General features: G+C 38.5%; 2 protein-coding genes across 7 annotated transcripts in view; one reads left to right on the top strand and one right to left on the bottom strand.

The window, feature by feature from the left end:
* veph1 (ventricular zone expressed PH domain-containing 1) overlaps positions 1-18572 on the bottom strand; it is a 72253-nt gene that overhangs the window by 35930 nt on the left and 17751 nt on the right. For all 5 annotated transcript variants that reach the window (XR_004336572.1, XR_004336571.1, XR_004336573.1 and 2 more), the window contains one exon: positions 17555-17729. Coding sequence is in view for 2 of the 5 variants with exons in the window: in XM_032545411.1 (XP_032401302.1) it covers positions 17555-17729 (175 nt within the window). In the remaining 3 variants the exon portion in view is untranslated. The remainder of the gene's footprint in view (positions 1-17554; positions 17730-18572) is intronic.
* On the top strand, positions 4103-14873 carry ptx3a (pentraxin 3, long a). 2 transcript variants are annotated; one of them, XM_032545414.1, is made up of 4 exons: positions 4103-4433; positions 8502-8673; positions 8816-9216; positions 13155-14873. In XM_032545414.1, the coding sequence occupies exons 1-4, from the start codon at positions 4298-4300 to the stop codon at positions 13808-13810; spliced, it is 1365 nt and encodes a 454-aa protein (XP_032401305.1). In that variant the 5' UTR covers positions 4103-4297; the 3' UTR covers positions 13811-14873. The 2 variants fall into 2 exon arrangements, with proteins under 2 accessions (XP_032401305.1, XP_032401307.1); XM_032545416.1 differs by having other exon boundaries at positions 4104-4433; positions 8502-8661.

Raw genomic sequence — 18572 nt, forward strand, 5'->3', positions numbered from 1 at the left:
TGTTGTTTATTAAACAAAGAAGACAAAATCTGAAGAGATATTTTTTTTTGCTGTCAGCTATGCATTTATGATCTGTTTTAGTTGGATTAACCATCTCTTCAAGTGGCAGTTATGTGGCAACAAAAGATAAATATTTATACAAGTCATACACACACTGAATTCACAGTAAATAGACCAGTTTCTTCTCTGCCTTTAAGCTTGTAACATCTGTTTGCCTTCTGCTCTACCTCCCTGTGATAATGCCTTTCTCCCTTTAATCTAAGTAACCTCACTGGCTAAGGCTTGTCTTAAATGTTAATGTTTAAATTCAATCATTCGTGTCCCCTACGAATGTTTCTCTTCAAAGTTCAGTCAAAAATGTCCATTTCCTTCACTTTTTTGGTTTTGTTTCTTTTACATGTTACAATGCCAGAGTTTGGCTGTTATTATGAAAGATTCTTACTGCAGAAACTTGATTGATTTCTTGCCAAAATCCCACAAATAAGAACAGTATTGTTGTTTGATCCTCATGCTTCAATGTGGAATCAATTGAAAAAGTCAAATCCACACTCAGATTTCCCTGCTTGTTTCTTTGTTTTAGGGTAATGAAAACGATCTCTTCTGGTCTTAGTTATACACTTTTCATATTTTCAAGCTGAGGTTTTGGGCAGAAAGTGTAAACATGTTCTCAAAACAAAAGATTTTACTGCAAAAACGAAAATATTGTTTATCTTTGAGATATGTTCTATTGTAAAAATGATACAATTTTAGTACTGCTCTTTGGTTGTGCTGGCGAAAAACCCCAAGCAGAGTATCACCATGGTAAAACTCCATCTGAGCTGAACAAATTTATCTTAATCTCATTTCTGCAAAGAATCTGAACACAATATTCATCAGTTCTCCTCATAAGCTGTTTAGCTAAACCTATTAGTACAGTTTCGTGCCCCTGAGCAGACAAATTTCATTAAAGCTGAATCATGTGGTGCCCTTCAAACTAAAATCTGTGCGTAGACGGAGAGAGTCAATCTGCTGCATCACATGTTTGAGGAACATTTTTGTCACCTTCCCTAGTGGCTTCATCATTAGGATCACTGCTGTGGAATGTTTCACAAATTTATTGTTTAAGCAATGTCACCATCTGTGAAATGCATGTCATGAAGAAGTGCTCGGATGCAATAACTGTTAGCTAATAATGCAACTATCATAAAACCAGATTGTCTGTACCTGCAATTCATTTGGTAAAATTTACTGCTTCATCTGAAACAAAGAGCTATAAAGGGTGAAAGGAGGTTAAAAAAAAAAGTGGACATTCATCTTTTTAAATATAACATTGTTGCAATAGAAATCATTTATTTTATTGTTCATTATCAATTAAATTCCGTTTAGTTTATTAATACAGTGCCAATTCACAAAGTTTTTTCAGCACACTACAAAAAAAGGTCATGTTATCCAAATCAATTCTAGTTACCAAATAATGCAGTCAAGTTCAGTTTGTTGCTCAAATTAATTAAGAACTTTTCCATTTAAGGAACCCAGCAGATTGCATTGAGTCACTGACCGACCGCATGCACTCCACCTGGACAAGCATTTAGCGACAGAGGAAGGCTGCTTGCATTGTTGTTGGCTTTGCAGCAAACCCTCCAGAAACTTCCAGCAACCTGATGAGCTAATAATTGTTTTTTTGTAGACTTTGATAAGGAGAAGAAATACCACCAAAACCCTGTGGGTGGGGCTAAAAAGACAGAGGATAAGAGAGGACCAAGGAGGATGGATGATCTCTACGAACAAATGGTCAAAGATCTTTCTCTTCAAATGTGTGCAGTGGTATATTAGTGCAACTGAGCATTAGATTTCAGAGCTTCTTTAAAAATTCATCTTCTAAAAACTACAGCAAACCCAAAACAGAGATGCTAATCTTAAATTTTTTCTTAGAATGATGTTTCTCGCAACTATACAGAAAAAACACACAACACTTCAAGCTAAGAGATCAAGGAACACATGCTTTTCAGTAGGCCTGTGTGGGAGAAACAGAAAAACACCACAAGAAAGACAAAGGCAGAGAGAAAGATGGAGTGGGGGCAGCAGGATGAGTGTTGGCAATTCCCATGAGAAAGTTATTGAGTCAATTTGACCAAACACAAACAGGCAAACACAGCCTACATTGATTTCCCAGTCACATTGTGTCGCATCACGGGCCCACAGAAACAACGAGGGTGAGAAGCTGACAGATAGATGTGTCAATATAAAGAAACAGACAAAAGCTTTTAGGCAAACATCTCATCCATAAAGTCCAACAAAAGCCTACACACCATCTCTGCATGGGGCAAAAGACTAAATCTCAAATTTCTTTCTCTCCTCCTGTTATTTTTTAGCTCCCTCCTTTTTTTCCTGCCTGAGAGTCACAGGAGCTGCAGTTATATCTGATTACACCACACAGCCTACCTCCAACAGAGCATGAGTCATTGCCTCACTCGCAGGCCGAGGCGCTGCTTCTGCTTCAGAGAGCCAGATGTTTGCACAAGGATGAAGATTCAGAGAGGGGGAAAAAAACCCTTATTTCCTCAATGGATATTCCCAGTGTGTTTGATCTTTGAATATGTCTAATAAATCTGGTTAAAAGGTTAAATAGTTTTCAGACAAAACATGCACAAGATTATGTTAAATAGAATGATTCAGCTGTTTTTTTTTTTTACCCCAGGTTTGAGCTGGTTCCTGAGAAAACAATTATCACTTCAAACTATGGTAGTTCTGGAAAAAAAAAACAGAAAAAAAAACAACTACTAACTGAGTAAAGTTTGGGAAAAGATTTCTGAAAAGGCTTTTTTTTCCACCAAGGAAATCTACAAATTGTGCAATATGTGAAATGTGTGTGTGGTTGCTACATGGCACATGAAAAAAGGAAAGAGTAAGAACTCCTACTATTCACAAAGATCCTCTGTGAAACAAACATTAGAGATTTGTAAAAGTAAGTAAGTGGAGGTAGCAAACTTCTCATCAACCAACAAAGACAGTCTACCCACCTTAAACAGTTGAGGCCTGAGGATTATAAAACACCTGGAACATTAGCTATAAGGAAACAAAATGAGACTGACAACTACAACACAACATACTGAGGTAGCTCTTCTGGAATTAGCAAACATTTCTAAACCTTTCTAAGACATTTCTAAAGCAAGAAAATGCATTGGTTTGCTGGGATTTCTATTTTTTTCATGTCCTCTGTCAGGATAAAGAACCAATATCTGCCTAACATGTTATTAAATTAAATAAATCTCAATTTTTTCCAAAAGTCTCTTAGCCACTCTGCTTATCTGCAACAGTGGCTACTTTTTAAAAATGTGTATTTTGATTTCCATTCCAATTATTTTTCAAAGCTGAATGTGACTTTTTAGGTAAAAATTACATGTGAAACATCTTCCCCACTGGTACCTCTAAAAATAAAAAAACTAAATATTTTATGTTTTTAATGATTTGGCTTGGAGAAAACGTTGTGCTGGTGACCATAACAAGGTAACAATGCTGATCATATCTTGAATATTCAAAATGAACCAGAATGCTACCAGAACTTTTTTCTTTCTTTTTTTAGGTTTTTCCCAAAAATGTTCATTAGCTAATCTAACAAATAACAGGTAGACTTGACTCACCACAAAGTTCTTTTAAAACAGCAGACAGGGTGCCCGTTTGTTAGGTTTTACTTTTATCAAATGGATAGAAGTTGTATGAACTTAAACTGGAACTTGGCACTTTGCTATAACTACTATTTTTGGGTGGCCATTGTCTTATGCGTTGATGCCCAAATTTGATGGGGCTCAACTGTCTTGTGTATATTTTTTTGTCTTTCGTACATGAATATAAATATCTTACAGTACAAGCCTGAATGCAACTGCAAAAGAAAAATCTGTGAAATGACGATATGTCCTCGTCAGAATTACGGAAATATTTTATGAGTGCTTCACAGAAAAACAGATGAGCATGAGTGAGCTCTTCCCTAGAATACTGGGCTTCTTGTCAATAATTGCTCAGCATTTAGTGGAGGAAAGAAAAGAAAAATCAGTCAGAGATAAAGAGAAAGAGGTGGGGAGTCTTTAGAGCAGGAGGAGGGACTAACATAATAAGAGAGAGTTGGGGCTTGAAAAAGAGTGTGGTGGACCTGCAGGTCTGTAGAAAAGTGAGAGCAGCAGCAGCAGAGGAACCTTAAACAAATACACACACACAAACACACACACGCACACACACCCCGACAGAGAAGCAGGAAAAGGACCTGGAGCTGAGCACGCATACTTGTTCACATTGCTCACACACTCTCTCAGGCAGCAGCAGCATGCTTTGGTGGAGAATCCCTGAGGCAGCATTTCTTCTCTCTGTGTGCGCGTGTGTTACTCTCGCCTACGAGGATGACATCGAGATCCAGTACACCGACTACTTTAATGAAATCACTGATGGCGAGACACCGGCACGTAAGTCTTTGACACTAAATATCTATCTGATTATCTGAAAGGCACATTTCCTGTTGTAATGCAATTGAAGATTACAGCCGTATTTTATTTTCTGGCTACGGTGGAAGAATATGGAGTCATGCTTATTTCTGAGGTGACAAAATGGGAGTGGAGAGGGGAAAAAAGCTCACTAAATGGCACCATTACTATTAGATAAATGTCAAAACCTTTATACTCTCAGTTTGCACTAACATCTAGGAGCTTTAAAAGCAAATGACCACTGAAATAAAGATTCAGTCTTGCTTTTGTGTGATGCTCTGCAATCTATTACGCTTCCTAAAACAAAAACACTGACTTAGTTTTTTTTCTTTGTTTTTGGTTGGCTTGTTTACTGTTGGAAAAAGAAAACAAAAAAAGGCACCACAGTTAATAAAGTATCAAGACTGTTGGCAGAGATGAAAAAAAAAAAAAACTGTGTGAAATGACGTCAATTGTCTAATTGCAGAATTACTAAGGGAATTATTTTTCAACATAATTAAAGTTGCATGAGCACGGCAGCCTGGACAAGAGAGAAAAGGCAAGGACTACATGTGTCAGTCTCCTATGCTTCAGCGAGGGCCTTCACAGCTTGCATTCATCATTTGTTTGCTTTTTCTAAACCTAGTAGGAGGTATAATTGCAGCACCATCATCAGTTAAGAGGCTGAAATCTGGGCAAGCCGCCTGTGATGTGATAAAACGTGATGAAGGGCAAAAACAGAAGGGGCTCCAGGCAAATGACTGGGTGGTAAAATACACACACAAATTGGTTCAGGGGATGGGGGGAGGAGAGGTGCGACGAAACACAGAATTCATAATGAGGTTGCTGGAGAAGGGACAGAAAAGGTCAAGCACGTGAGTTGAGAACAGTTTGTTTGCAGGTGTGTCAGGACGCGGGGAGGTCAAAGGCCAGAGGGAGACACGGGTCACTTGTTCTGACCTGCCCAAAGCTCCCAATCTCTGAGAGGAATCTGAATTAATAGGCAACATGAGAGAGGTCACAGTACAGTTCATTTTCGCATGAGTGGCAGGCTGAAAAATGACGTTCAGCAGACAGGAAATGGGGGGTGTTGAGCTTAAAGGCGACTTTTTCTCAAGAATCTCATCAGTGGAAACAAGAGACTCACTATGGATTCACTAGAAGTTTACAAAATATGTAGTTCAATATTTTGCAAAGAGTGCATTCAGGAGTTTAATAAAAATTAAATTAATTATGCAGAAATTTTTACATTTGAATTTTCTTTTATGTTTAAAAACATTTTCTCTCATTAAAAAAGTAAACTAGTGTCTGCATTATTAAACCATAGGGAACACACTGCATGAAGCCGAATCCTGCTTCCTCTGAATAATCATGGACACTAAGAAGCCAAAACAAGCAATGTGGGTCTGTAGTAATGCCTCCCCATCCCCCCGCCTCAATCTCCCCAGAAAAGGTCTGCAGGTATAAGCAGAGCCTGAAAGCGTCAAACGCTAACCAGAGCAACATGTGTGACACACATATATATTCTCACTCCTTGTTTCTTTAACCCACTCATTCACCCCACGTTTCCCACTGCTCATATTATCTCTCTCCTTCTCTAAGCACATCCTCCCCACTTTATTTTCCTTCCGTCTCGCTTCTCATTTCACAGCACAGAGCTGGATAATCTCACAGGAAACACAGCGGGGGAAATTGTTCTGTTTCCTTCTCGTTTTCTCATTGATCTCCCAGTAACCTGACATTCTCATTTGTTGTCATCAACTTGTCACTCTACCTGCTGACCTACGTCTGCTTTTATTTTTCAGAAGTCTTTTTTAAAGTCCTTAAATATTTCATTGATTTATGATAAATAGTGTTTTGAACATATATGAACCAGATATGCATCTATCTGTGTACAAGTGAGTTTTTAAGCCTTCTGTTGTAACTGCTATTCACCATACAAGTTGACGACAGAATGAGAATTGGTAAATAGAGACTGTACAGTAGTATGAGTGATACTGTTGCAATGAGAGAAAACATCCTTGAACTTTCACAGTAATTTATGGCAGTCATATTGAATCTGAATTTGGGATTAGTCTAGGCTGTTGGATCTTCTATCAACACAGCATTTGAACTAGGGGTTGTTTAAGGACCTCTAACTTTTCAAGTCGAGACCAGTGGGTGGTCTCCCCATTTTGCATCTGAACTTGGCTTAAGAGACTTCCGACTTCTCATGTTGACATTCTTAATTCAGGGGTGTTGTAGCCCTGCTGATCTGGGGTTTGACATCTCTGAATCTCCAAGTTGAACTCCAGGTGGTATTCTACCCATACTGAATCTAAACTTAAGGTTGGTCAGAGACTTCAAACTGTTCATTAGAAATTATGACTTAAGATGGTCTTTACATCTAAGTTTTTACCTAAATGTGTTACTCCAGGGTTCCCCCCACAAGACTTGCTAAGCCATGTGGTAGGGGCACTGGGGCAGTTTTTGCGTTATAAAATGTTGAAAAGGAAATATGATTAGGTGATTATGTGCTGTGAAGAAGCAATGTTTTTTTCTACCCTTCTAGTGTGTAAATGAACCTTTAGTGTGGCTGTGTGTGGTTGAAATATTTGTTGACTTGTGTATGTGTCTTTTGTGGCAGCCATTTTGGGATCCTGCTAAAGAGGAGACCCGCCTCTAACCCAGCCCTTTTATAGAAAGTCCAGTGATAATTGCTGGAGTTTGATTGGATGAAATAAAACTCCAGGCATCAAAGTAATTAACGGAATAAAATGTTTTATAAATTGTGCATTTGCATACATAAAATGTCTTCCTGATATGTTATTATTGATAAATAATTCACATTATGTATGTGAAAGTTAACTTTGTTTCCTTTTTTTCACCACTCTGGAAGGCTGAGGTGATTGGCCGATGTAAATTAAGGAGGCGGGGTTTAAGCAGTATGTAGGTGAACTGCCGGAGGCGGCAGGAGGATTGATGGGAGGGCTGCTGTGTTGCTCCAGACTTAACAAAGCAGCTTTGTTTTCTGTACAGCCAAGGTTGACTGACTTCTCTTTCAACACCACAGGATAACTTGTGATATTAAAAGACATAACTGACACCAGATATTGAGTGTCCAAAAAGGCAAACACACAAAATTCATTTGCTCTTCAGTTAAATCCTAATTAAGTAATCAGCCATTAAAACAAGCTATAATGCTGGTCACATTTAAAATCTAACTAAATTAAAAAAACATTACCTCAAATGGTCAATGAATAAGTATTTGTCTGCCTTACTAAATATTTTATGGTACAAATTCAAGTATTTATTCAAGTTTTCTTGTGTTTTCCTGAATCCTGTCATTTCGTTTAGTAAAAATCATCACAGTGCAGTATTTTGCTTTCCTGGTCGTAAGTGTTTTTGACTTATTCAAGCAAATGCAGTATTTGCAGTGAATACTTTAAATGGATGAAAAAGATCTGTCTGTGACTGGCTGGTGGTGTGTTTCATTTACATAAACCTGATCAAGCTGCAATCACAGACACAGAGCCAAGTTTGTGCCAGAGCATATTTTGAGTAAGCTTGTGAGGTGTAAACGTACACGCTACACATTAATCTTGGTTCATTAAGACGTGCGCACACATCAGTCTCACTGCGTACTGTGAACCTCAAAAAGTGTGACTGCAATCCTTTATAGACAGCCTTCATATGGGAATCATAAAAATTACATTACAGGTGAGATCACCTTCCAGATAGACCATTTTGAGTGAAAGTTTTTGTACATGATCCGTCCCGACTTCTATGAGTGCATCAGCTAAAACCTGCTTAACCTGTCTTTGCAATTACTGTTATTGTAGTTAAAAAAACATATTTAAAATAAATAAGTACTCAAATGAGTTTTAGCCCAGCGATCGGCAGGGGGAAGTAAAGTCTGTTAGGCTCATAATACACAAGGGAAAACCCTGCACTATGAGGATGACTGGAGATCAACTATGCTGACAATCAATATAATAAGTCATAAAATACTCCATAAACTTTAGATCTCTCTTTATCTCTGTGAGTAAAATGTTCTTTCCTAGTCCAACTTTTCACCATGTCTCTCTGCAGCCACACCAAGTTCCACCCCCTGCAACTCTCCAGACCTGACAAAATGGGACAAGATCTTCTCCATGATGGAGAACAGTCAGATGAGGGAGAACATGCTGCTTCAGTATGTTGATGACATCGTCAAGGTCGAAATGGGAACTCTGCGCGGTGAATTGCGAAGGTGGGTCTATCGGTAGGGGTCCTGCTGCTTTATCAAGCAATAATATTAATTCAGGTGAAATAATGGCATGAAGAGTGATTTTAAACAAGACAAAAGTGGATAATTTAAGCTCTTCTGCTAAAGATGTAAATCTTTTCCACTCGTCCTTTGGCAGGTTTATAGCTGAGTATGAAAGGTCCTGTGGGGCTGCTGTGGAGACAGCAGGAAGACGGATGGTCTTGCAGCTGGAGAACCATCTACGAGAAACTCTGGAGCTCCTCAAGCTCAGTGATCTGACCTCTGCTGTTGGAAATTTCAACCACATGCAGGCCCAGATACAGCAGCTTCTTTCTGCAGAACATACTCAAACCTCCAGACTAGCCAAGCTAGAGAGCAGCTGCCTCAGCAGCAGAAGTGCAGGAGCTGGCTTTGGGTTGAATGGCAAAAATGGACTCCATCTCCAAGAAGTGACACCAGGAGAGGTTGCTTTGGATGAGGTGCTAGCTGCAATGAAAGCAGTGAAGGCTGAGCTGGATGAAGAGCTGAAGTCATCAAGGCAAAGGCGACTACCTGCAGGTAAACCTTCCATCTTATCACCAGCAGTTTGTCTACTCTGATATGCTGTTTCCTTCAGTTTGTGTTTGTTTGATATTCAGCAATCTTAAGGTTGTTTACGTTCCTCCTGCAGCGGCACAATTAGGTAACACAACTTCAGCTAGGACAAACTTCTGTGGTCTTTAAGAAGTTGTGTGAGACAACTTCTGCTAATCCAAAATAGTTTAGACATCTCCTTTCTGGCAAGTGAACCTTCTCAGCCAGAAGGACTATCTTCTTTTTCCCAAGATTTCATTTAAAAAGCGAAGTCAAGGCTGATTTTGTCATCATCCTAAGAGCCAGAGCTGCTTTCCTCATGACATCCCCCTTTTTAGAGTCTAGAAATGTTGGTCAGCTCAACACACACAGAGCAAAAGGAAGTGTGCTCATCACCCATGCACCGCAAAAACCACACAATACACCCCGAGAAAGTAGAACCAGATGTAAACCAACAAGAACTCACACACACACATGTCAAAAAGCTTCTTTCTCCTTGCTACTATTTTCTGAGTGACAGAAACCTGAGACCAACAGAACATCAATATTTAGGATATCCAATTTTAGCAGGGTGGAAGTGAAAACTGGCTGGAGTGACAAAAAGGGGTAGAGCAGGAAGGAGGGGGCAACCCGGAGAACAAAAATATATATATAAAAAACATAAACAGTGGAAAGTTGATTTTAAAGAGAATGGGTGACATGGTAGATTTTAAAATGTCATGAGAATTTGAACATTCTTATCTGACAGAAAATAGGCCAGACCTTCTGGAGGTCAGTATTATAGTCACTTTGTTAACTTTTGTTTTTAATTAATTGATCAGTTTTTACAAAATTTGGGGAGCAAAAACCAGTGTTGTATAAAGTACTGAAATCTCAGAGTCAAGTAAAAGTACAAGTACCTCTCCAAAATATGACTTTGGTAAAAGTCGAAGTCACTGACTGAAATGTTACTTGAGTAAAAGTCTTAAAGTATCTGAAACTTCTTGTACTTAAGTATGGAAATTACTGTAAAAATGGATGTACTCAAGTAATGTAATGAAAAGTACAAGTAAAAAGTAAAACAAAGCAAATGCAGTTTGAATGACATTTTTTATATTTTGGTAAACTTGTCAAATACACTTAAAATAATGTACCCAACCAAGTGCAGGCAAAATTAAACCTGCTAATAGATATACCTGCAGGCATCATTTAGTTAAGAAAATTAGGTGCTTTACCTATAGCACAAGGTTAACTTAACCTGCTTTACAACTGAACCAGCTTCTTAGTATACCCTCCAGGACAGAAAATACAAAGTTTTTGTAAGCCTTAAGTTTTCCCTTCAAGTAAGGTCAGTGCTGAAAATGAGAAAAATAAATAGCACAGAAAATGCGGCCAACATGAAGAAAAAGAGCTGTTACGATTACTCTACTTCACAAATCAGTGAATCAGTCAATCCTACAGTCAGTAGGTGGTGCACACAACTGGTCATTATGCAAAAGAAAAAAAGAATTGGGAGGGAAATGCAGCTTATTGGCATCTGTAAACCTGGTTTTGAACTTGCATGCCTTTCCTATATTCGTTAAATTTAGTCTAAATTGCTATCGCTATGCTTCTGTCCCCCTTGAACAGAGGAGTCTAGGTAGCCTGCTACAGTCAACATTAAGCCTAAGCTAAATACACCACGTGTGGAACTGAAACAATGCCAAACAAAGTTAATTTATGGTCAACGTTTCACAATACAGTAGTGCCTAGTGACCAAGCTATAGTTACTGAAACAGGAGGATTATAACCATTTCATAAGACGTTACCTCGATGTGTTTCTTCAAGTTGGACGGGGAGTTTTTGTAAGATAGAATTTCCATGTGACTGCTATTGATTGCGAGACTTGCTTTGTGTTTAATGGGAGAAGCGAAACAGGTGTATCCTAATTAAAAGTAAAGAAATCAAGAAATGGCAAAAAATGTGGAATGAAGATAAGAAAGGAAGAAGATTATATGAAGTACAAAAGTCAGTTCAAATTCGAAGCATTAATGAAAGAAACAGAAGAGAAGAAATAATAATTAGTAGATTAAGAGTTGGTCATACCTACTTAAATGACATGCTTTATACAATAGAGAGGAAAAATAATGATAAATGTGAGAGATGTGGAGAGAAAGAAAATGTAGAACACATATTGATGAACTGTAAGTCAAATGAACTCGAAAGGGAAGAATTAAAGAGAATAGTTAGAAACATAGGGCATGAATGGAATCTTAAAGGTATATTAGGAAATGAAGGAAACATAACAGATATTCACAAATTAAGGAAAGCATTGTTTATTTATCTTAAGAATACAAAATTAAAAAATAGAATTTAATAGATGTGAAGTAATGCTTCTACACACTCATGTACAGTAGGTGGCGGTATGCACCTTAAAGTTGCTTGTGATCCGCCATAATAGAAAAGAAGAAGAAGTATCCTATTGGTGGTGATGAACAAGCCCAGGCAAGCAGGCTACGGACTTTGTTCGGTAGCCTACTTGCTACTTGCTAATCAGTAGGTGGGGTCAAAACACTTGCGTTTCTCTCTCTCGCTTTTTTGTAACGAGTAACTAAACCACACATTGAAAATGTATCGGAGTAAAAGTACGCAATTAAGTTCGGAAATATAGTGAAGTAAAAGTGAAAGTCATCAAAAATTTTCATACTCCAGGAAAGTATGAAGTACTCCAAAATATACTTAAGTAAAGTAGTGAAGTATTTTTACTTCGTTACTATACAACACTGCTTCTTAGTGTGCAGTCAAATTCTCCAGAGTCCTGCTAATGACCTGACTATTCAACTCAGGTGTGTTGAAGCAAAGACACGTCTAAAAGCTGCAGGACACCGGCCTTTGAGGTGGTACTCCAAAATATACTTAAGTAAAGTAGTGAAGTATTTTTACTTCGTTACTATACAACACTGGCAAAAACACAAAATTATGGTTTGGTGTAAATTATATGAGTCATTTATAAAAAATAAATTATACGATCTAAATTATGCCAGAGAGGTCTTTCTGCATGACATATGTATCTTCTCCCAGTGCATCAGATTCAGGTGAAACTGAAGTCATTGCTTTAGTTTCCAACAGCTCAGAGTCCCTAATTGGTTTCACAGTTTGTCTTGCTCTTATCTAACTGGCCATAAGCACTACTGCTAACAACTTGGTTTCATTTTGAACCACGGCCTCCGTTTTACTTCCCACGTTAAATAGGTCACTAAAATGTTCCTTGTCCATATCTGTAATATTTCAAACATCAGGGATTTTTTTCACAAACACCTGAAAGTAATTCTTTGTTTATTTGCATCAACAAGTGTTAAGCAGAAACAAAAACAGAACACTACAACATATAGCCTTAACTAATTTGCAAAGCATGTCCCCAGATGGGCCTATAACAACTTGAAACAATTCAAAAGACAATAAAACATCATAGTGAAATAAAATGTCACACATAACATAAAACCTAAATTAACTTACAACAGACCACAATGAAACAAGAGCCATTATGGAGCCATCTTGAACTGCCTGTGAATCATGACTACAATTATTGTCTACTACAAGTCATCAAGTGTCTTTCTGAAGTGGATCATCTGGCGAGTTTTTAATCGGGTTAACTGCTGGAGGTTTTCTGTTGATTACCCCAAACATAAACTTAGTCATACAACTCTTTAAACATGTTTCAATTACTCCAGAATACAGCAGCCCGGTTGCTGACATCTACTCCCATGAGAATTAGTCTATCTCTTAATAACTTGACTGATTACTTATAAAACTTTGTTTTATGTGATGACTTATATTTTTTTGTCTTCCTTTGGGTTACAGTTAAGTGCTGCATGCCATGTGACAGACATTATTATCTAACCTAATGTTTTACCGTGAGTTTTACTGACTGACCCCATCTGCTGTCATTTCTACTTATTGCACAGGGTGTGAGATGGCCCTCCTGTTTCCTGTGCGCTCCCGTCGGATTTACATTGCAGTCATTCCAGATGTCCCCTTGTCCCTGTCCGCCTTTACTGTCTGCATGTGGGTGAAGCCAACTTCAGTCTTCAACAAAACTGTGCTGTTCTCCTACGGACACCGTCGAAACCCTTCTGAAATTCAGTTGCTGCTCGCCCAAACCTCTGCCGTGTTCACTGTTGGAGAGGAAGCTAGTCAGGTGGAGGCAAGGAGCGTGGTAAGCCCAGGACAGTGGATCCATTTATGTGGAGCCTGGTCCTCCGAGCAAGGCCTGGCGACCCTCTGGGTGGGTGGGAAGAAGATGGCGTCCAACCCCAGGATGGCCAAGGGACACAGCTTACCCGAGGGAGGCTCACTCCAGCTGGGGCAAGAAAGAAACGGCTGCTGCCCTCTGTCTCCAACCAGCGGGAGTGGTGTGGCCGGGTTTGAGGGAAGTTTTGATCCAAAGCTGGCGTTTGCTGGGAAAATGACGGGGGTTAATATGTGGGACACTGTCCTGTCAGAGGAGGAAATTTCCCAGTTGGCTGCGCAGCGAGGCCAGGGCTGCCAGCACAGGGGGAGCGTGGTGGCCTGGGGGGTGACAGAGATCGTGCCACATGGAGGAGCTCAGTTCATCTACTGATCCATCATTTTAATCGTCATAATCATTTGTTGCATACATATCCTCCACTCTGATAAAAAGTCAAACTGAAACTGTGGACATTTAAGAGTTTCAACATCACATTTTTATTGATATTATCATGAATGGTTAAAGGGAAAAACAACCCATGCTGTGAGAGACTGTGAGAAATTGTGCTATAACCTATAATTTTAAACTGATTCAGTTAATTCAGTTTAGAAAACATGACATGTTGCTGGAAATGTGTTGCAAGCAGCATTTGCCAAAGACTTAATTAGAGAGCAAGAAAGACACAGAGTTGCTGACTCATTTTTGCTGACTCAACAAATGATAATGACCAGACAGCCAAGCAGAAATAAGAGGCCACGCACAATGACAAGAGATTATCCTGTAATTGCAGGCTAATGACATTTTTCGTTTTTACTTCTGAGGATTTCATAGAAGCAGCAGGTGCAAGTTAACAAATACAAACAACACAGATTGTGTATTTTAACAAGAACCACAATCATTGGGAAAATGTTGCTATCTTTTCACTGCGGCCTTAAAGGTACAATTACCTTTAGGCAGAGGTAGCTTAATACTTTTCAATAAAATAAACTTTAGAACAACATATATATGCAACAATATTAAAAACTGCTGTACTTGCCTTCTTTTTAGATATGAAAAACTAGAATGTAGGGCTAATTTTATTATTTTGTTGCAACGTTTTGGATGTGTGAAAAAATTTTAAACTCAAACATATTTTTTATAATAAAAATACTATATTCATTGAGTGTTTACATCGATTTTATGAATAATTAATTTTATGCTGTGTCTTTTCTTACTCGTGTTCAATAGTTAGATTATTCTTTGTCTTTGGAATGAACAAAGTAAAAATGTTATTTTGAATATGTTTATGAACCATGGGGACAATGTTTACTCAGTCAAATCTTGCATGATTAAACTTGCATAACTTTGTTGCTTGTATTATACTGTACATTGTTTTATGTGACAAGATGAAACAGAATGTATTTTGTAAATAAATATTTTTACATAACATGAGTGAATAAATGGAAAGTTAAAGTGAGTATAGAAGCTTTTTTGTCATTTTCCAGCAGAAGGCAAAACCTTAAAAAGAATTTGAAAGAGTCTAATGAGGACTTTCACATTGAGCCTCAAACCAACACAGGACATTTAGCATGTTAAAAGACTGTCCTAGTTTATAGTATACATAATTCTGCATTAGCTGTTTCTTAAAAGTGGGAATTCAAAATGTTTTGCCGTGTTTGCTTTAAAGCTTATTATAAGCATAGCCATGGATTAACTTCACTTCAGAAACAAATTAGATATAAAACTAAAAAAATATTTTATTTGAGTCTGCTTTGCTACTGCTACAGTTTGACAATACTTGGTACTGTAACCATTTCTTGAGGCAGTGAAGCATCCACATCTACGCCCTACAACATGAAACAGAAACAGAAACAGCTCCAAAAGCAAAGTGGAGAAAGAATAAATGGTTCTGTAGTCGTGTATTTTGTCTGAGGCATCACAGTCATTTTAAAATGGTTATAGTATTTTTTTTTTCATTATCATTTTTTACCAGGCTGTTATGGGCTTGTGGGGGTGTGAGGTTCATAGTGTTGAGATTAGAGCTCGCTCGGGGGTTGGGATTGTTTCATCCTCAGGCTGTTCTGGTTGGCTGGCTGGCTTGTTGGGACCTTGTGACCTTTTTACAGCCCATTTCTGGATGGGGTCTGTGGTCTCCTTCATGTCTGTCTCAAGTTCTGGGGTGTAGATCTGTTTTGGCTTCCCAAAACCCCCAATTGAACATTCTTATGGAGAAACCTTATATACACAAGCATGCTCCCACACACACAGGTGTTTAGATTCAGGTATTTTGTCAGAAACACCATGTTGGGCATGTTGGGCCACAGTTTACACTAAATGCATCTAGTATTAACTTGTAAAGTGTACTTTTCAGGGATATTGAAGTTATTATTACATATGCATACTTTGATTGTCACTATTGTTTCTCAGTTTTGTTCTTTTTTCTCTCTCTCTCTCTTTCTGCAGGTATAGAAACAGGCTTCCAGCTTGTCTTGTGTTTTCTCTGTCCTTCTTTTTCTCTTCACACATCTCTCATTTTTTCTGTCTCTTTGTCCATTACATCTGAAATAAATCCAAACACCTTGGCACTCAGAATTGTTATCCGAGTACCACCCTGCCAGGCAGGACGTAAGAAAAAAAGGAAAAGCCACCAGTTGTTAGTTAGTATTGGTTCATAATATTATATCTACAACCAACCTGCATGAAGTCTACAACTGCATTCCAAACCACAAAGTTAACTTAAGATCACATTTAACTTTAACATTTAAAGGAACAGCTTGGCACTTAGCCCCCATGGAGTTAAACTGAGTTAAACTTTTATAAACGAGGATGTGTGAGTGAGACATCCTGCTGCAGCTATAAAACTGCATCCGGCAGTAAGCTCTCTCTGGGTTGGGAATACACAAACACACAGACACAATTTCTTATAGAACTGAGTATAGTAAACTGACAAAAACATAATGTAAATACGTCAAAACATACGTTAGAACTGAGTCAAACCATTTCTAAAGGAATGCATTAAATAGGACAATGTGTATATGACTACACAGGCCTTCGCTGACTTCAGTATTAAATACACATGTGTGCGATCTGCCCTTCCTGCTAGCTCATATAACTAAGCCATCATCTACCTCACCCCTGTGTTTATGCTGAGGTTTCAGAACTCAGTTGCACAGCCGGCTTGTAAAACACAGAAGTCAACATGAGGCTGAAATGGCCATAGTAAAGTAGATGGGTCCATGAGCAGAGAAGAGGGATCAGAAATTCAATGTTTCAACTGCTCAGTTTCTGTTTTAATCTGTCTGAGGAGGTGCAACTCAAAACTCCACAATAAAAATCTCTATCCATCTTCTCAAATACTCTGATCAGCTATCCTGTCAATGTTCAATAAAAGCAACCCAAAGCATGATGTTTCAGAGTGAAGACACGAGTTGTAATGCAAACTATCTGAACCTTTTTTTCCTATTTGTTAAATAATCTTAAAACAAAACATGGAAAATAGAACAAAGTAGCTGCAGTATTAGGCTTACAGTGTCTCACTTTTAAAAAAATGTGTGTCATTGCATCACCAAACTTCTACTGGGTGGAAGAAGGAGTCGAACAAAGCATTACTGGTAAAAGTTACGATCACATATTAAAAAACAACAAATAAACCATCTGTGAAGGTGTTTGCACAGATGGTTGCATAAACCCTAACCCTAACCCTTATGCAACAGATAAGTTCTTATGGACTAAAATGAAGGACTTTTTATGTTCAACAATAAGTGACAGCTGCAACTTATTACCATTATTTTCCTAAATGGTTTGATTACAGCACCTTCTGATTGAAACAATCACTCCCTGTTCCACCAGTGTAAACATCTGACCTGCTTGTTTCACTCATATTGAAAATGCTCATAATGAGAACTCATGAGTCCAACGTCTACAAAACATCCACCCAAAGTTGAGAATCATCATCTAAATAAGCACAATTACAAAAAATTATACTGATAAAGAGTTATTGAACTTACACTATGGTAGGCTTTTAATTTCATTATTTTTGATTAAAAATGTGGAAAGTAACGTGGGAGTAAAATGATCTGTTTATTTCAAGTGCAAAGGAAATCACAAAAAAGCAGTAATATGCTTTTAGTTGCATGACTATAAGTATGTAGACTGTACCTCCCAGCACACTGACGGTTATGGCCTCTGTATGTTCAGCCAGCAAGTCAGCTTTTGCTATAGCAGCCAGTGAGAGATAGCTGGACATGTTCCTGCTCAGTTCCCGGTTGCCTCTCTGCAGGAATCGCACCGCCACTGGAACAGCCAGGGCCATGACTGAGGGGCAGCTGTAGTTCTGAGAAGACAAAAGAAGAAAAGAAGTTCAGATCATGTGCCTAAGGAAAGACAAAATGATGTATTTCCTTCCTTCCTTATAATACAGTGCCTTACAAAAGTACTCACACCCCTTTAACTTGTTCATGTTTATTAGTACTCAATGCTTTGTGCTTTCCAGGAGTTGACAGCGTTAAAAGGAGCACATTCTGTGGGTTTTCTTCCCGCTGAACCAGGGGCTTCCCAGATCAGGAAACCCCTTGTTTGGAGAGTCTTGCCGACTTCTGATCACTTCACTTGAATGCATGTTGCATCAACATCCAAACCATGCCATTGTATTAGGGCTCAAATTAAGACTATTGCGCACAGAGTGGCGGTTACTTCCTTGAAGCAGGAGGCCATATCGGTACTGCTAACTGAATAGCTGGCAGTGGCAAATTAAGGAGACTATGCACTTGTGTTAGCTTTGAAAAAATTGGTGACTAGCATGCGTAGGCTCGTCACCCACTGGTCTGCCTACTTCATCTGTCCATTAGCACCTATATCTTTTTCTTTAAGAAAAACTTTATCAACTCGAGTTCTCACTAAAACCAGGAAGATAGAGCACATAACACCAGTTCTAAAGTCCCTACACTGGCTCCCTGTAGCTCAAAGAATAGACTTTAAAATACTGTTGTTAGTTTACAAATCACTGAACGGCTTAGCACCACAATACATTAAAGACCTGCTGCTGTTGTATCAACCTTCCAGACCTCTCAGGTCTTCCGGTTCTGGTCTGCTCTGCATCCCCAGAACCAGAACCAAACGAGGAGAAGCAGCTTTCAGCATCTATGCACCACAAATTTGGAACAAACTTCCAGAAAAC

The sequence above is a fragment of the Xiphophorus hellerii genome, chromosome 18, assembly GCF_003331165.1.
Source record: "Xiphophorus hellerii strain 12219 chromosome 18, Xiphophorus_hellerii-4.1, whole genome shotgun sequence".
Classification (NCBI taxonomy): Eukaryota; Metazoa; Chordata; class Actinopteri; order Cyprinodontiformes; family Poeciliidae; genus Xiphophorus; species Xiphophorus hellerii.